At 36.2% G+C, this 19846-nt stretch overlaps 2 protein-coding genes across 4 annotated transcripts in view; both read right to left on the bottom strand.

Moving 5' to 3' along the window:
- The window catches only part of c8b (complement component 8, beta polypeptide), a 19496-nt gene extending 6207 nt beyond the window's left edge, over positions 1-13289 (bottom strand). Inside the window, exons 1-9 of the mRNA XM_051882928.1 lie at positions 13123-13289; positions 12265-12373; positions 9901-10051; positions 7607-7748; positions 6646-6778; positions 3844-4041; positions 3067-3307; positions 2834-2959; positions 556-719 (exon numbers count right to left, since the gene is read on the bottom strand). Of these exons, the coding sequence (XP_051738888.1) occupies positions 556-719; positions 2834-2959; positions 3067-3307; positions 3844-4041; positions 6646-6778; positions 7607-7748; positions 9901-10051; positions 12265-12373; positions 13123-13187 (1329 nt within the window). The 5' untranslated portion in view covers positions 13188-13289. The remainder of the gene's footprint in view (positions 1-555; positions 720-2833; positions 2960-3066; positions 3308-3843; positions 4042-6645; positions 6779-7606; positions 7749-9900; positions 10052-12264; positions 12374-13122) is intronic.
- A 4434-nt stretch (positions 13290-17723) lies between these two features.
- dab1b (DAB adaptor protein 1b) overlaps positions 17724-19846 on the bottom strand; it is a 44285-nt gene continuing 42162 nt past the window's right edge. For all 3 annotated transcript variants that reach the window (XM_051882951.1, XM_051882940.1, XM_051882937.1), the window contains one exon: positions 17724-19057. The gene's annotated coding sequence lies outside the window, so the exon portion shown is untranslated. The remainder of the gene's footprint in view (positions 19058-19846) is intronic.

The following is a 19846-nucleotide window of genomic DNA, read 5'->3' on the forward strand; positions in this document are numbered from 1 at the left end:
AGCCTTCCTAGAAGAGTTGAGGCTGTTATAGCTGCAAAGGGTGGGCCAACTCCATATTAAACCCTACAGATTAAGAATGGGATGTTATTAAAGTTCATGTGCATGTAAAGGCAGGCGTCCCAAAACTTTTGGCAGTATAGTGTATCAATATGCACAAAAGTGAGCTTTACCTGTTGAAGCAAGCAAGGTCATAGATTTTCTTTCCAAGGAACACAGATACTGGTAAAATGTGTACACTGAAAATTCGCTTTAGATAAAAGCAAATGTCAAATGTAAAAGGCTTTGCCAAAACTGCAGAAGTTTTTGTTGTTGCAGTCCATCTAATATTCTATGGTGAGAAAAGTGTTAAAATTTTGCATACAAATTTAATTTATCACTATATTATTTGTTTATAAGATTTTTGGTTAATTGACGACAACATTGTAATGACTGGTGTATAGCGATATAGAAATATTCAGATTTAAGTTATGTATTTTCTACAAGAACTATGCAATTGAACAAACTGGACAAGTTAAGGCTTTGTATAGATGTCTATATATTGAGTGAAAATGTTACCTTTTTACGAATAAAATCTGGATTGTAGAACACAGCATCACCCCACAGCTGCATAATGTCTGGAGTTGGTAGCTGTTTTGCAGCTAGACGTGACACTGTTTCACTGTCACCCCCTCTGACCACAATAAAGACGTCTTCCACCATTTCCCTTTCTTTACTGGAATCTGAAATGCCAGACAACAAAACAGGATGTTTAATTAAACATTAGTAATATTAGATAATCTGCTCCACAAGCAGCAAATGGATTTAATAACTGTTTACAAACAGGCTTTCTAAACAGAGTGCTCACACAAGTAGAGAAATGTTTTGATAGTGTTTAAACTGCTTAGGAATTCAATCATGTCAAGCTGGGGTTGTCACAATATCTTAAAATTGACATGAAACAGAAGTTGGCATAGTCTTTTCTTCTTTATTATGATGTATATCCGAGTGAAATGACTTCTCGAACAAGAAAAAAAAAAAAAAAAAAAAAGTAAGCCGGGACTTGATTTTGTCCATCAGGAATTGATTGTACCTTTGGATCATTGTTGTTTGCTATTGCTGCGATCTCATGTGAGTGACAGGTTGTCCTACTCTCACGCCAGAAAACATGTCATCAGAGAAGAGAAGAGATAACGTTGAAAGCGAGAGGCAGGGCTGTCACTAGAGGGGCAAAAGGTGATGACGATCGGGGGCCCCATGATTCCCCCGGAACGTATTTTCAATCGACTTTAATAATGTAAACCATTCCTTCCGGGAATCCCTTTTCAAAGATGCAATACAACGAAATGCAAGTTCAGATCCTTGCTGAACTGGTGCATTTCTAAATGCTCCAACACACACCACTCTGAGTGGGATTTGAGCCAGTGTCAACTGGCATGAGAGGTGGGTGCACTAAAAGGAATCTAAAGACTGCAGCCACCACTTGAGGCCAGGTTACACTCACCATTACATTCACCCACCTAAACCTCACTCCCATCCAGGGCACAGCATCAATATAACTGGGTCTACTTGCACTACTGTAGTAGGACCAGTTATAAGAGTTAAACTACCATCAAACAGCATGGGAAGTAGGTGTGCTGACAAGGACGGGCTAACGGAGGCCATCATTGAACTCTCTGTGCTTCTTCTTTGTTCCATCCTGGCTACAGAGAACATCCCTGAACTCTCTGTACTCCCCGTCTCTGCTCCTCCATCGCCTCCTGACACCTAGTGGGCTTCTGCTCTGTCATGGTACCCTGTTCCGTTGGCTCTGCTATGGTGGCCATCCACTCTGCTGTGGTGGTCTCTTGTTCCACACTGGTCACCAGCTCTGCCTTGGTCATCTGCCCTGCTGGCTCCGCCTTGGTCCTCTGCTCTGCCAGCGCCCCCCTGGTCCTCAGGTTCACTTCCACCTCATAGGCCTGGCCTTCCATCTCTTAAGATCTCTCTCAAGATCTCAGCAGAGGAGGATTAAACAACCTTAAAAATGATAATGATCGGGGCTCAGACTCAGTCTCCCAGTTAAAATCTAGATTAAAGACGCATCTCTTTAGCCAAGCATTCACATAATGCATCTCATAACCCTGTACTCCAGTTTATCAGATTAACCAAAGATAATCATGTGCATCTGATATTATGAACAGCAGCTACGCTAATTATTTTCCATTTGCTTTTGTTTCATCTCGGGATGCCCATCCCGAGGTAACCAGAGAGTACAACAGCTCCAGTTGGATCCAGCCTCTTATGAAGACTTCAGATGCCTCAACACCTGTGAAGAGACTGCGCCAACTCCTGCAAGGACTTGATGCAACTCTTGCACTTATGATAACAGATCACTCCAAATTGTAATGTTGACATGCATTTTCTGTAAAGCTGTTTTGAAACAATTTGTATTGTGAAAAGCGCTATACAAATAAATGTGAATTGAATTGAATCTTTAGCGATATGCTGTGAGGTCCAGTTCTAGGAGTACTTTACAGTGGATGGGGCTCAGTTTCATGAGTTGCTGTGTAAAAATGTGTCCCCTGATTGCAAAGAGAACAGCTGGCAATTTGTATGCAGTGAGTAGCCTTAATTCAATTAAAAAGGGCTCAATTAATGTAGTATATTAATTCATATAGTAGGGAAATTTCTGACTCTTAGGATTACAAGATTATCTTAAGAGACATAAAATATACTTTTCTCAGCTTTGTTGTGTCACTGTTCTCTGGTGCAGTCTCTGCACAATGTGCTTAGGCAGGAGAAATTATTTTAATTAAATTATCACTTTACAGTTCAGGTTATTTGATCTGAACAGTATAATTGTGGCTTTGCTCACCTCCAAGCTCTTTCAACAGGCCTTCACAGCTACCAGCTGAAATTCCTGCACCCAGATACACTTTAATGTTGACTCCAACTTTAAGCCCAAACTGCACACATTTCTTGGTTTCTTCAAGTGTGTATCCTATAATGAAACAAAATACCCTCGCATTCAGTGTAGGCTCAACTTTTGGAATAACAGGGTAGTCCCTGTTTTGATCACATCCTATTTTTTCCCTTACTTTTACCTACCAGCTTTTTCAAGTCGCTCATCATTGAGGACAATGGTATATTCAAAATCTCCACCGAGAGTTGCCTCTTTGATAAAATGTGTCCCATAGTCACTGTAGAGCTGCCGGTATTCTCCATACGTGTATTCCGGTGGCAGGGCGTGCAAGCGGGACAGGAATTCAGGGTGTAACATCAGGTTTGATGTCTTTAAAGCATAGCGTGCTACTTCAAGCTCAGAGTGTGCTCGGATAAATTTTTTTTTCTAAGGACAACACAAAATAGAAAGTCATGATTGGCTACAAATAATAGATTTCACAGCCTGTCAGAAATTAATATTGTCTAAGTCATCTTCTTTTATTAATATTGTTAATATCCTCTTATTTTCTCATAGTTAGTGGAGTCTGCTAAGACCAGCATCACTATTACAATTATTTATACTTAGTATACATAAGGAATACACAAAGGAATATTATCATACTCCTAACTCCGAACTTTAGTGTTACTCCTCCTGTAACGTTTGTGCTACTGATTAGACTTACAATTCTAATAGGCAGACTAAAATTGGTAAAAAAAAAAAAAAAATTCAGATTTACATTGAAGGGCCTGAGCCATATTGTCAGACAAAGCAACTTAGCTTCAGGGATATCTGCACATGCAAGCCAGACAATTTAAAAATCTAGTTTCATCTTTGGTTCTTCATAGCAATGGCCATTTTCTTATTTTATTTGTTGCCATCTCACTAATTTAGATAATACAGTTTAAATTAAGTTTCACCTTAGTGACAGAAAAACAACTTACCGTCCCTGAAAAGCTGCGCATCTTCTTCACTGACTTCTTGTACTTATGGTTATTGTAATTAAAACTGAATTCAAAAACATCAGGAATAGCAATTCCAAATGAGACGCTGGTCTTGGATAAAGTTGCCTTGCTTTCACTCATGAAGTATTCATTGTAAGACTCGTATGCCTCCATCGTGAAATCATAGGAGCCTTTTGTCTGGGAACAAAGTAAATTATTTCACACAAATATGTGACCCTGGACCACAAAACCAGTCTTAAGGGTCAATTTTTTGTATCTGAAAAAGCATCTGAAAGCTGAATAACTAATCTTTCCATTGATGTATGGTTTGTTAGGATAGGACAATATTTTGGCAACTATACAACTATTTGAAAATATGGAATCTGAGGGTGCAAAAAATCTAAATATTGAGAAAATCACCTTTAAAGACTGAAGGCATTTTAAGAGTTGTTTTTTTTTTCTGAGTGACAAACACAAAAGTAAAGACTTACAACTCCAAAACTGTAGCAAGGAGAGTCAAAAGGTAGGTATCGTTTGATAGAACACTTTTTAAATTTTTAGAAAATATAAATTACATTACAATTGGACATTTTCATGCTGAGAAACTGCTGATGAAAACAAACAAATATATTAATGTTTTCATTGCTAGGCGGGCGGTACACTCCGGTTTATAGAGACTACTCAGCACCAAGAGTTGATCAAAATGGTTAGATGCATTAAGAAGCCGAGTTTCTAAGCTTTAAAATGATACCTATTTTGTGTTATTCCACGTTGGAAAATAAGCATGGACGGTTCTTGGAACATTGGATTTCACATTGCAAAGACGAGAGACATATTTTTAGCCAAATATGTTACATCATTCCATGAGTAATATCTTGTGATCGCTACAATGGATTATGTTGTGCCATGTGCCATGACCTATGATCTGTGCAATTTTCATGAAGTTATGAGCAAATCGCCACGTGAAATCGACATTTGTTTACAGTTAGCACCTCTGCACTGTTTTTGTTGTAAACTCAATTTGTGCAGACTCATTAGAGGGTGAAAATAACGCAACAGGGAGGCATGATCTGAACGTGTAAAGTCTCTGATTTTGTATGCAAAAAGAATTATAGTGCTACCAACTTGGTTTCAGTTACTATTGGCTCTTAAAGTAATTTTTTTGAAAATAGGCTCATTTTCCAACACCCCTAGAGTTAAACAGTTGAGTTTTACCGTTTTCTAATCCATTCAGCCGATCTCCGGGTCTGGCGGTACCACTTTTAGCATAGCTTAGCATAGTTCATTGAATCTGATTAGACCGTTAGCATCTCGCTCAAAAATGACCAAAGAGTTTCGATATTTTTCCTATTTAAAACTTGACTCTTCTGTAGTTACATTGTGTACTAAGACCGTCGGAAAATGAAAAGTTGTGATTTTCTAGGCCGATATGGCTGGGACCTATACTCTCATTCCGGCGTAATAATCAAAGGAACTTTGCTGCCGTACCATGGGTGCAGCAGGCACAATGACCACACATGTGCGGTGTAAACCAGTTTTGAATTATTGTCTTTTTTGCAGCTGTAAAACCAGCAAACAACATTCTTTTTTTTTGTATTGAGCTTATACATAAGTCAGAATCATCATTGAGAAGACATTAACTTGGCTTAACCATGTAATCAATTTGTAGTAAAGAGGATAAAACAAAGTTTACATGTGTCCATAGATTTAGTCAGTGCACCTCTTGAGATATGTTTACTTGCACATCTCTTACTAGCTGGCCACTGTTACACACGGAACGTGAGAGTGGATGTCTGTTTATCATAGCTGACACGCAACAAAATAATGCTTCATGAAAAATATAGCACAGATGATGAACGAACGACAAGGAAGCACAAAAAATGAACGCACAGTACACAAGAGTAAATACAAACAAGAGTTTGTTGTTAGTTGCCAACAGCACAGCAGTTCCAGACAATCAATGACACTCAAACCCAGTGTTACTCACATGTGAAGCAGAATCAAAGCAGCCTGCGTGTCTGTTTTCAGGCCTTCCCGCTTAGCTCTCTCCAGCATAGAAGTATAAGCGCGAGACATCACTTCCGTCATCAGAACGCGTTTTCAGACCTCACCAACCGGATGCGCAAGGCAGTGGTGTTTTAGAGGTGAAAAATTATATAAATACTGTTCGGTTTCTTGCACGAACCGATCGTTTCGTGTCTTAGGACATCAATGTGTCGTCACGAGCCGCAGGGTTTAATTTGGATTTGTCTGTGCATGTTTTTTTGACTCTTATAGATGGAGTTACCATTGACAAGCATTATACGACTGACAGACCGCAACGGTTGGAGTTAAAATCATCATTTGTGTTCTACTGAAGAAACAAAGTCACCTACATCTTGGATCCCCTGGGGGTAAGCAGATAAACATTAAATTTTCATTTTTGGGTGAACTGTCCCTTTAATTTTTAAAGCTTGTTATATATTAGGTAGGGGTTGGTTAACTAGGCCAATTTGAAACCATTAATTATCACTTTATTTTTTCATTATTTACACATTTGTACATTTGTACATTATAAAACTAGCATGAGATAAGTTAACCATATATTAGACACCCTCTAACAGCAAACCATCAGAATTTCGAGATGGTTCAAAACAATGTGACATAACAAAGCCTTGTTTGCTGAAATTACATGACTTGGCCAGTTTGATGCTGCGTTCTGAACTACTGATTCAAAACAAAAGATCTGTAATGGTTTCAAAGCTCCATGAAGCAACGTTTTGAAAAAAGCCCATCACTGCAGCTTTAGCACATGCAAAATACCTCTATTGTGTACTGTTGTATGTTATATGGCTTCCTGAAGCGAACATCCTGGATAAAATGAGGCAAGCAGCCACCAGCGTAGTATCGGTTATCAAGCACCACTGCTTCCAGTTTACCATTCAAAATGTTGATTCTAGGAATGAAGAACAAGTTATCTCCAAATATCTGATCTATGACAGTTTTTACATTTGGCATCAAGTACAAGAGCAACAAAAATGTCCTGAAGTACACGTTCAAAAAGTGCACTTTGTAATAATGTCAAATCAAAAAGTTTTACTTTAAAGTACATATTAAATCATTGTTTTAATAATCTTTTGTTGTGTTTTAAAGAAGTACACTTATTTTGATGTGTTGACTAAAGTTACTAAAGCACATGTAAAGTACTTGATTATATTTTAACTGTATAGTGTGTTATTCACTAATACATTTAAAGTTAATATATTTTAAATGTACTAAATCTGTACTAAACTTCATAATTACAAATGTATGCATGACGAATATATTTAAATACCTGACATACAAGTTTTAAATGAAATTACATTAATCAGTATTTTAGTAATGCTTGTCAGCATATTTGGCAATATTTCAAAGACAATATAAATAATTATGAAATTACAGTGGGTCAAAAAAGCAAGTATGATAAAGTATACTTCTTTTTTCACAAAGGTAGTGTCATGTTAGTTGAGAATGCAGACTGACACCATTAATTCACTTTTTTCACTTTACTTGTGTCCTCTTTGGATACTTTGCATTAGAAATCTGCACGGAACTGTTTTTTCTAATTCCTCTCCCGCATGTTTCTATTGCACACCTTATCATTACCAGGAAAGCAATAAAGGGGAAAAAAGGCCCTTATAATAATAACAATAATAAAAAAGTCAAGAACAATCAGTGAGCTGTAGTTTTTAAAAGTGAGTGCAATAGGAATGGGTAAGTACAGGAGTGTATTAAACACACGCACCCTTTGGCAAGGTTCTCGATTCCATAATATTCCTCAGTTGGCTGATTGCATGCTTTTTTCACTTTATTACAGCCCTGTTCATCAGAACCATCCCCACAATCATCATCACCATTACAGCGAAGATCCTCCAGCACACAGCGACCTGTTACATGAGACACAGCTGTCAAACTTGTGTCCTTAGTTTAAATATTACATGTAATTATAATATTGCAGCAACAAACGAGTAACACAATATTAACATTCTAACTATTGATCATTTTAAAGAAATGGCTTTTTACAATGGCTTTTTACATGCAGTTTTCGGGACCTACTAAGAATGACTATAACAATTTAGAACAATATTCTATGGTGAAGATCATAGTAACCCACTAGTATGACTCAAATGTTACCAAATCCAAAAGGTACCAAAAGTTTCTTGTTACTCATTTGTTTCTTTGTAGTGTAGCGTCTGGACCAATCAGACACACAATTATTCATTATATTTAATGAATAATCCAGAAACTCTCTCTCTCTCAAAGTTCTGTTAACCCATCCCCCTAAACTGTTACAGGACACAAGAACACTGATAAGTTTTATTGCCATCAGGAATGTGCAGAGACTTGTGACTCTGACTTAATTGTTTCTGACTTAATGAGAAGGACAAATAAACCCTTTTAATCCTATATATATATATATATATATATATATATATATATATACTGTAACCACTTGAGAAATATATAAACATGTATCCAATTTTCCCCATCTCATGATTTTCCTTTTATAGGCTTTGGCCTATGTATTAATTCTCTCTTTTGAACTCTTTCGGTATTATTGTTTCAGAGTTGCATACTATGGTTAACTAAAATCACATGGGTAGCATGTTTGGTATCGATGGACTCTAACTTTCATTTCCTATTTGGTAATTTATGTTACATGTTGCTATTATAAGAATCTAGAAGGTTCTTCTCTCATGCATCCAATCCAATGTCTTATGCTAATATCTTGCTACAGAACAAAGACTCGTAAAAGTTCCCTCTGAAGGGACAACTCCTTATTGGCTCAGTCACCTTAAGAGGGTGTGGCATCTTCACACTTAAAATCACTGATCACAAGATCACAGTGCTCTTTTACTGAGAAAACTCTGATGTGAAGATGATGCTAAGAAGCTAGAAGTTTCTAAGAAACCCCAAGCTTGTGCCAGGCTCCGGCCTAGACTTTTCACTCACCAAAGATCCTCTGAATCCAACTGGTTGTCTCTTATCAAGACAACATCAGCAAAGATCAACTGGAGCCTCAACAAATTGCATCAGGACAAGTTTAATTCAAATTGGCGAGACATGCAAGTATCAAACTTAGTCTCATTATTTGATACATTAAGTATCCTTACCCCTTTTAAAGAAGGGGTATAACTATATACCCCTATATAACTTCTTGCTTTCCTGTATTCTGCTTCAGCTCTCTCTTTCCCTTGGTAAACTGTATGCATGTATGTCTGTGAATGTTAGTTTAAGTGTTTAGTCTAGTTAATAAAGTCTTGTTCATGTCACACGTAAGGTTGTCCGTGTTTCATGCTCATATACTGGAGTCCCTAATCATGCAGATCCTGACTACATGCTCTGAGTAGTACTGTACAATAAGAATGTTATTTCCCATAACCTGGAAATGAACATTTCTTAGAATTAATAAACGATTAACACTGAGTGTTCATTGGCCAAACAGGTTAATTGATTGTAATATTAATTTTATTGCATTAAGTTAATTTGATTAACCGATCCAAATATTTATAATTAATTATAACTAGTTATGATTGATTATTCATATTTCTTTGAGCTAATTTGCTACAGTAGTTATTCACTAATGGAGGAACTGTAGTTTAAAGTGTTACCTGTTAAAGATATCATGGTAACACTTTACAATAAGGTTCATTAGTTAAACATTAGTTAATGTATTAACTAACATGAACTAACCATGAGCAATACATTTGTTACTGTATTTACTAATCTTCGTTAACGTTAGTTAATGAAAATAGAGTTGTTCATTGTTTGTTCATGTTAGTTCACAGTGCATTAACTAATGTTAACAAGATTTTAATAATGTATTAGTAAATGTTGAAAATAACATTAACAAAGATTAATAAATTCTGTATAAGTGCAGTTCATTATTAGTTCATGTTAACTATTATAGTTAACTAATGTTAACTAATGAACCTTATTGTAAAGTGTTACCGATATCATTTTGCTTTTATACTTATATTTGTGATAAAATATTTTTTGGTGTCATTGTTTTTGGACCTAAAAATGCAGTTAATGCACCTGTGACAGTACAACTGAAGCCTTGGCATGGAGGAGTGGGTTTCTGGCAGGAGTATCGTGATGGAACAGTGCAGGGTTCCTCCTCTCTGCCATGATTATGACATGGCTCCCCTCCAAACTCAGACGGCTGGATAAGCGTGGCGTAGCGATACTGAAGATGAAGAGAGAGATGGAGTGAACAATCAAAAAGATGTGCAGAGACACTAAAACTGTGTGAGATTCTCAAAAGTTACTTTGTACATCTCTCGCATTTAGTGAAACATGTTTATGTAGACAGATTAACATGTCTATTAATGTGTAAAGTATACTCTAAAGATTAGATACTTAAATGAGGTCAGAAAGTTTGAAGTCTGGGATTCAATCAGTGATTTTTATTAGGATGATTTTATTTTACCTGAAAATAAACAATTAAATTCAAAGATTCTGCACTTCTAGGTCACTATTATTAGTAACACTGTACAAAATGTCAGATTTCCTTTGTTTCATTGAAGCACACAGTATGGTCTTTGGAACACTTTTAAATAGTGTTGGGGTAACATGGATCATCAGGTTTTTGACTTGTGACTTGTGGAGTCATAAACATCAGAGAACAGGAGGACAAGACCAAGACTGAGACTGGACTGCTTGAACATACAAAACAATCTTGCACAGGACAGCACAAATGAGATGGATCAAATAGGGAAGGAGAACCAAAGCAGAAAATAAGGAACAGATGATGAAATTAATGACCAATGGTCTCTATGATTTACTTATAATGCTTTTTGGAAATGCAGACCTGACTGATCTGCTGGCAGCAAGACAGTAAAATGCACAGGGAAATACCAAACGTTTACACTTTATTTCAGTGCTCCCCAACAGACATTCTACTCTAAGTAACTTTGCAACTACATGTCAACTAACTCTCATTAAAGTTTTAGTAGACTGTTAAGTTAAGGTTAAGGTTAGTGGAATAAGTTGACATATAGTTTAAAATTACTTATAGCCAGTACTAGTAGAATGTCTTTTGGGGAGCATCAAAATAAAGTGTTAGCAGGTATTAAGCAGACAGTCTACTAAAGTGGACTATCAAAATCAAGTGTTAACCGAAAAAACTAGCCTACTAATACTAAATTCAAATTATTTTTTTTATCTAATCATCTTTTACAAATGAAGTTTAAAGGTTTAGTTCACCCAAAAATTAAAATTCTGTTATCAATTACTCACCTTCATGTCATTCCAAACCCGTAAGACCCGTAATTCATCTTCAAAACACAAATAAAGAGATTTTTGTCCCTTCACAGTCCACGCAACTACCACACTGATGGTTCAAAAAGTTCATAAAGAGGTTATAAAACTAATCCATATGAATTAAGCAGCTTAGTCTAAATTTTCTGAAAATACATGATCACTTTATATGATGAACAGATTGAATTTAGGGTTTAAACATTGACCAGCGAACATAAACAGAAGCTAACGCGTACTTGCTTGACGTGCGAGAACAAACCTCACTGATTCTTGTGGAAGCCCAAATGAGCTGCGTGACATGAGAATGAGCCTCATTTTTTCTTGCGGAAGCTCAAACGTGCTGCGCAACACATAAGAATGAATCTCATTCGATCTTGTGGAAGCTCAAATGTGCCGTATAACACCAGAGAATGAACCTCATTGGTTCTTGCAGAAGCACAAACGTGCTTTGTAACACATGAGAATGACTCTCATTGGCTCTTGTGGAAGCTCAAACGTGCTGCTTAACACGCGAGAATGAACCTCATTGGTTCGCGCACATCAAGAAGCATGCTTGAGCTTGTTTACCATATCTGCAGTGTGCTTTGATGAAATATCTTTTTTATATGTGAAAAAAACTTAAATTAAATCTGTTCATCATAAAAAGCGACTGTATCTCTAAAGAAAATTTGGACTAAACCACTCGATTCATATGGATTAGTTTTATGATCTCTTTATGAACCTTTTGAAGCGTTGAAGTGGTAGTTGCATGGACTGTCAATGGAGAAACAAATCTCTGAGATTTAATTAAAAATGTCTTTATTTGTGTTTTGAAGATGAACAAAAGTCTTAAGGATTTGGAATGACATGAGGTGAGTAAGTAATGACAGAATTTTAATTTTAACTAACCCTTTAAGGTGGTGGGGGTTTTCAAAGCAGTACTTGAGTTATATGGTGTCTACGAGTTAGTTTTTGACTGGACTGGTGATTCATAATGTTAACATGGTCTTGTGGTTTTAAATTAGAAAATCAAATTTTTATAACAAGTATATTCTATTGCTCTGCACATTTAAGTTAGTGTGGTTTTTGGTGATAAATAAATTAATAAACATATAAAGGACCAGACAGACAACCAGACAATATTCAGAATTCTATGCTCACCCTCTTCTTATGGCAGGGGTCACAGCGTGTCCATGAAGACCATTCAGACAGTGAACAGTCCACAGGGTCTCTAGGTTGTACGTCTCCTGAACTACAAAGCACTACAGCACTGTTGGAAGCAAATTTATATGTTTTTTTTAATAAATCATCAAGCTCTTTAAGAAAGTAATATGTATGATCATTTATAACACACTTAGCCACTATGTTAAGACTGTAGCCACTATCTTAAGAACTAATTTGACCAACTAGCAATTAGTCTAGTAATCAGTCGTGCTTTTCTGATTCAAATTAGACTGGTGTACCTTCTAACTGATTGTAAAAAGTTGAAGAAAAAAAAAAACTTGAAGAAAAAAAATTAGATGACTAAACGTGATGATACACAGGGCAACTTTTTGAGCAATGTTGCCGGGCAATGTTGCTTGTGCACTTTCCCAATGAGAATATGCAACAAATTTCGATCTAAAGTATACAGATAGAAATATGTTGCCTATTCTCAATGGGAAAGTGCCCAAGCAACACTGCATGGCAAAATTCCCCGGCAACATTGCTCAGAAAGTTGCCCCGTGTATCATCACCTTAACTTTTAAGACTAATTTAGAGAGAGAGATTGTGAAAGAAAGGTTTACTGTTTATTTTGCCTAAATTGTTTGTATTTTTGTATATTTTATTGTACATTTTCCAGTCTATAGTCCACTGAAGTCACAAAACAAAATGGTGAACAATTCTGAATGGTGAACACTGACCAAAAGAATTACATTAAAATGTGAATCATTGAAACCAAAACATTTATTTACAACACTGGAAACCAAGCAAATACACTGCACTTTCATGCTCATAAAGTAAAATGTTCCTACATACCATATAATGCCCAGACAAAGTATTGCTTCGCTGTAAGCTGAATTTGCTCTTAGAAAACTGTGCATTGTAATGTCAAGGAAACCTAGACCGTAGTAGAATAGAGAACACCAAAACAGACCTTAAACACTTAAACCTACACAGCAGCCCCTCCCCTAATCTGTGACAACAGATAAACAAGAGACAGCACTGCAGTGAAATTGGGCTCCTTTATAATATAAAACATTGTATTAAAAAGCATTTTATTTTTTGTACTAGCAATGTAAAAACTGTATATTAAAAAAAAGTATTTTGAGCCATCAAATATTTTATTAACTTTTTAAAAACTCAACATCTAATATATTTTGATGTGTTTTCCTTTTATGAGTAGAACAAATCAAAAACCTAAAGACATACAGGTTTTTCCAGGATGTGTTATTTGAAGTCTTGATTTCTCGTAAATGAGTCCCTTTAAGGTGAACAGAGAGAATCAATAGAAAATTGTTTGTTTTGAGCTTCATTCATTGTAACCGTTGGACTCTCTGTTAAACATTAATGATCTTATTTACATTTACTGACTTGAGTAATTACCTCTTTTTTTTTTTTTACCATTTTCTCAAACTTTTCACACAGTTCTTTTTTTACACTGCCCGGTCAAAAAAAAAAAAGTTGTTGTTTGGATTTTAATAGGCAAATCTATGAATGGATCATTTTTACAGTGATTATTACGTTTCTAGCATGTTATATGTTTGGCAATGGTTCTTTTAACCCTTTAATATGGAGTTTGTAGCTTTTCATTTCTTAAGCAACCATGTAGGAAGACATCATGGTCATATTCCCGGATGACAATGTCAAGATTCACCAGGGTTAAAATTGTAAAAGAATGGTTCAGAGAGCATGAAGAATCATTTTCACACATGAATTGGCACCTCTGAGTACAGACCTTAATTACATCGAAAGTCTTTGGGATGTGCTGGAGTAGACTTTACAGAGTGCTTACCTCTTGCATTGTCAATACAAGATCTTGACCAAAACTTGATGCACCTCTTGATGGAAATAACATCACAACATTTATTTCCATAGAGAGGTGCATCATTTTTTGGTCAAGATCTTGTATTGACAATGCAAGAGGTGAGCACTCTGTAAAGTCTCCTCCAGCACATCCCAAAAACTTACACTTGAGGTTAAGGTCAGTGCCAATTCATGTGTGAAAATGATCCTTCATGCTCCCTCCCAACAATTCTTTCACAATTTGAGCCTGATGAATCTTGACATTGTCATCCTGGAATATGGCCATGATACATCTTAATACATGGTTGTTTAAGAAATGAAAAGCTACACTCCCCATCTTTTAGGGTTAAAAGAACCGTTGCCAAACATATAACATGCTAGAAAAATAATAATCATTGTAATAATGATCCATCCATAGATTCTTAAGTATTTCCCTATTAAAATCCAAACAGCAACTTTTTTTTTTTTTTTTTTTTTTTTGGCCAGGCAGTGGCAACATAACGCACCTCTTAATTTTTCTTCCCAATATATGTCTCAAAATAATTTAGAAACATAACAATGACAGACAAAATGGCACAGTGTCAGCAATCAGTGCTGGGGAAAGTTACTTTTAACAGTAATGCATTAGTAACTAATTGCATTATTCAGTTAATTTTTATGGAAAATAATGGTTACAATGCTTTTGCATTTACTTTTTCTCACCTGGGCTGGGCTTGTTTGTTTTTTAACAACAAAAAATAAAGTTCTATTTTTGCTAAATGTAAAAGCCATTTCATAAGCCTCAGGCTAAAGGAAATGAACCTGCTTCACCTGGTTAATGACCTACATGTACCTGTAGACCTACCACCTCCGGGAGCTGATAAGACATGTAGACCTAAGGAAAGGAAACAAAGTTTGTTAACAGTGATGCTCTGAGAGCTCACTACTAGTTGCTCTCTTCTGCACAACAGATCTGAGTAGAGGAGGACTATACCTGAAGGTTATGGAAGAGGAGATCCGATGGGATTAATCTGTAAGGAATGGAGAGATTATTCTAGGAGTAGAGGAAGAATACTTACCTGAGCCTGTGGCAATCCGCTCATTGACTGACTTACCTGTTGCACTTGAACCTGAAGTGATGGAGAATAAGCTGGGAGAGATGGTACCTGTGGAATAAGAAAGACAGATGGTTAGTCCAAAGGGAGGAGGTTTAGGAGATGGATACATGAGGAGATCTAGCAGAGAAAGGAAACCCACACGGGGCTTTACTTACCCCTCATTGGGTCAGCCTAATTATAAACTGCCTACTGAGATAGGTGCTGCACAGCTGATGCCGTTACAGAGGAAACCTGTAACCTGTGCTTATGTACCACCTACATTTCCTTATATGGTCTTATCCTCCCTTATCACCTTATACTGCCTTTGGTGGATACTAAAAAGTTAGTACCTACAAGAAAACAGAATGAACATACATGCACAGACAGACATTAATGTAAATACTGAATATAGGTGTATGCCTTTAGATAATGCACATTTACACACAAAGCTGGAAATCTGTTGAAATGTGAGAAAAGTGAATGATTATAAGTGTTAAAGGGACAGTGATGTCTGGAGCAATTTCTTTTGTTGGGGAGAGTGTGACACCCTGAAGGTCACATATCTTTTTGATTATTTAATTTTCTTTATGCATGTAATGAGTTGTTTTCCCTTTGTTTATGATTTTGTTTATGATTGTTACACGAATGCTGGACTGATGACATGAAATGAGAAATTGTGAGGGTAACGGTGAGCATTAAAATGAACATTAAAGATGTTTGTTATACTCATTGAATTGTGTTTATTTTGTATTACTGGAGTAATACAAAACAAAAAAATAAAAAAACTGAGACTTGTTACAGCACTTGTATACTTCTATTGCTCTCATTTGTCAGTCGCTTTGGATAAAAGCGTCTGCTAAATGACTAAATGTAAATGTAAAAGAATGGTACATTTTTTAATGACACATTCTCATTAGCATGGAAACAGTATGGTATTGTAATATTAGTTTATGGGGACTAAGTATAAAATATATCCCAGTAATATGCTTTAAAAATGTATAGAGAAGTGAAAGCATAAGAGCCAAAACAAGGGCTTGGTTATTCACTATATATACGATTTATTGATATTGCTGATCACATGTAAGGTCTTGGAGAATGTTTATTGCTGAATAGAGATATTAATTAAGGTTGAACAAGACACTGTGGTTAAATTACTGTAATAAAGCCATTAGAAGAGTGGCTCCATTGTGAACAACAGCACATCTTTGACAGTCTTGTTATTTCTGTTATATAGACTTTTACTGCAGCGCCGCCAGCTGGGCAGCGTGTGTGCTACATACAGATGGACACACTTTCCTCTGATCTGCCCTCCTGGAGCTGGGTCACAGCTCCAAGATCCTTAAGCAGATCAGCCTGGTAAGCCTGCAACACTGCCATAGTGTGCAAGAAGGGACCTACCAACCTACCAGTTATTCTTCACGGTTTGGAGGGCAAAGCCGGAGCCTTCAACAACAATGCCATGTCAGGGGAGAGATAGCCTGCTTAGATCCTTCTGCTATATCTCTTAAGCCCAGGGCATTGCAGTATAGCCATACTCGCCCTGCAGCCCCACCACATTCAAATAATTCTAAGTGGCGGAGGTGATGATGCAAGGACGCTTAAGGGTTCCTTCATAATCTCAACACCTCGGCGTGGAAATCAGGGAAAAATGGAAGGCTCCTTGGAGGAGGCTGCAGGATACCCATGACGAGAAGAAAGCCAAATTCTGGGGCTTCCAGATCCAGAATGAGACTTTGGAGTTGAAGAAATAGTGAGAGAAAGGGGGACACCCATCTCAAGCTCCACTTTAACCAACTCAACCTGCAAACCCCATGATCAAAGCTGCTGTGTCGCCTCGGTAAACACGGGACTCGACCCACAGGGCGCAGATGTCTGACTCTCAGGACTAAAGAAAACTTCTCCTACCTCTTGCATCAACATCTCTTCTCATCTCTGATGACGTTTACTGGCATGACGGCGGGACAAACTGTCACTCACATGAGATTGCAGCAATAGCAAAATCAAAAGAAATAAAAGACTACTGCAACTTCTGTTTCATGCAGACTTTAATTTTTAATCTAGAGATAAAAATAGAAATAATAATCAGAACTGTAGACAGAAGAAAATATCTGACATCCAAAAAATATATAATTTTTTTTCATTTCTGTTAAAAGTTTCTCACAAAGTGAAACAGTTGCACTCCTTTTCCTCCGACAGAGAGTGAATTTTAATAAGCATGTGCTGAATGAGTGTAATTGGTGGAAAGAAAGAAAAATATTGGAGGAAAGAAAAATCCTTATCCTAGAGACCAAATATAATGATTAAAAGTTATATACAGTATGTTAAATCTTATAGAATATATTTGTGACGGAATCAACCTTACATTAAAATAATGACATCAAGAATGTTTAGTAGAGTGACTTATGAAAACATACATCAAGGTCATATACACCCAATACCAAATGATGTAATGTAAAAAATTATATTTTACCCAATGAAAAAGTAAAATCAAGTGGACAGTAAATATGTAAATACAAAAAAATGTGATGTAAACAAATCTAACCAATGAGATAAAAATATTTGTTTTATTTCAGTTGATGTGCTGTTAGTCTTCTGGATTTATCATTGAACCAAACTGAATGATAATTAGCTACATATAGTCATGTATTTTTGAGTTTATATAAATCTTACTAAATTCTTACTAGACAAAATAAGGCAAATTAAAAATGCATCAGTACAGAGTAGGACAAAACTTAATAAAATGGCACTTTCTTAAATTTTTATCATCAAAAAGGGTCACTTGAGAAAATTACTACAGTACAACCAAGAAAATAAACTGATTCTAGTGATTTTTTTTTTGTAAGAAAATGGACAAAGATATCCAGATAGTAACTGTCTTTGAACCGCTTTATCTTCAACACTTGTTGATTCAATGAAACTTGAAACCCTTGACAAGGACCTTTTACTCTGACAGATTCAGAGGAAAATGCAGCATGGAATAGTTTTTCTGTAAAGCAAACATCAACCCTGAAGAGGAACATATGTATACAGTATAGTTTATGAACCACACTGAACTTGCAACACTGATCAAATCAAATCTCAAAACAGAAAAAAAGCTCCAGACCAAAGATTTTAAAATTCAACAAATACATTTTGACATTCAAAAACATATAACATTGACAGTATCATAATACACACTGAAGATAGAAAATGGTAGATATTTTGATTATTTGAAAATTGTTAAAAATGTCTCATTTTTGAATACCATAAACATATCACTGTATAAAATCTAAAAGAGAATGTCTGTCAAGTCGTTTTTCAAAAAAAAAAAAAAAAGAAAGAAAAAAGCCATTGAAAGAAGTTTTCTTTTCTTTGAGAAAATCCTCACCACAACGCCAACATACGGTATAATTCCTTCCAAGAAAAAGAAAAGCAACATTATTTTAACCAATGCGGTTTGGCTTCTCCATATGTAGAATGCAACTACATAGCTTCCTAGGTGAAAAATCACCACAGTCAAGAAATTAAAATTTGAATGCATCCGTGAATTAGAAATGTCAATTGAAATTAATCTCCAAGTCCATCAAATGCACAGTTAAACTTTGATCTCAATGGTCCATTTTCCCATACTGTGACAGCTCAGTATTATTTTACAAAAAAATATTTCATGTCTGAAGTGAATAGTTAGTGGCTACTGGTAGAGAGTCAATTTTCAAGTCCACTGCAAACTAAAGGTGCTCTTTATTCATTAAAATAGATTTTACTTTCTCTGTTATCAGTCATCAGAGTTTTTGAAATGTCCCACAGAGCTCAACACAGCTCAGCATTTATTTTATGTCCCATCTGCACCACTGTGATTTTTGGATTCTTCTCAATGTTCAGAGTGACGCTTCCTAGGGATGAACATGCAAATACAGGTTTAGTAAACAAAGAAATAAAGTTAAAGTAATAAAGTTTATGGAGATGAGAAACAAAAAACTGTGCGATTACAACAGAGAAGTGTGATCTTAAAGTTTTTAAAGCCTCTTTGAGAAACTAGCACACCATAGAGTGTTTTTCTACTGTTCATCATAAAAATGAGAGACAGTTGTAACGTAAACCTTTATTGTGTCAACCATTCTACTGGAGTCTAAAACTGACAGTAGGAAGGTTTCTGTCCTGATACCACTTTGAAAACACATGCCACCTGTTTAAATAGTTATCCTAAAAGGAGGATGCTTTGGCACTATTAATGGTTCTCACAACTGTCACTTCTAACTCCTAAGAGAAGGGGCTGAGCAGAGGTCAACCCCAAAGCTGTGGTGTGGTTATCAGTAAATCTGGCACATCACCTAAGAAAAGGTCAGCTCAGTGGTAATGGCCATGGACTGCCCTGTATCAGACATAGGAGAAAGACATTTTCTTGGCCATAATACTCTGTAACTGCCCAATTCTTCATGTGTGAACACATGAGGAATCAAGGGTAGAGGAGGAAAAGCATCTTGGATCTTGGGAAAGCCCAAAGTAGAAGTTTCTAGTTTTCCTGGAGGCAGTGCAGTAGTCTGGTACCCACCTGAAAGTATGTTATACTGCTAACATGTTGTCTGTCTTTACAAACACATGCTTCTCGTGCTCAACTTCACTCATTTGGAGTAAAAAAGTTCATCCATCATTACAGTGGCCATGCTTTGAAAAATCTCCTG

This window comes from Ctenopharyngodon idella, chromosome 2, assembly GCF_019924925.1.
Source record: "Ctenopharyngodon idella isolate HZGC_01 chromosome 2, HZGC01, whole genome shotgun sequence".
NCBI lineage: Eukaryota > Metazoa > Chordata > Actinopteri > Cypriniformes > Xenocyprididae > Ctenopharyngodon > Ctenopharyngodon idella.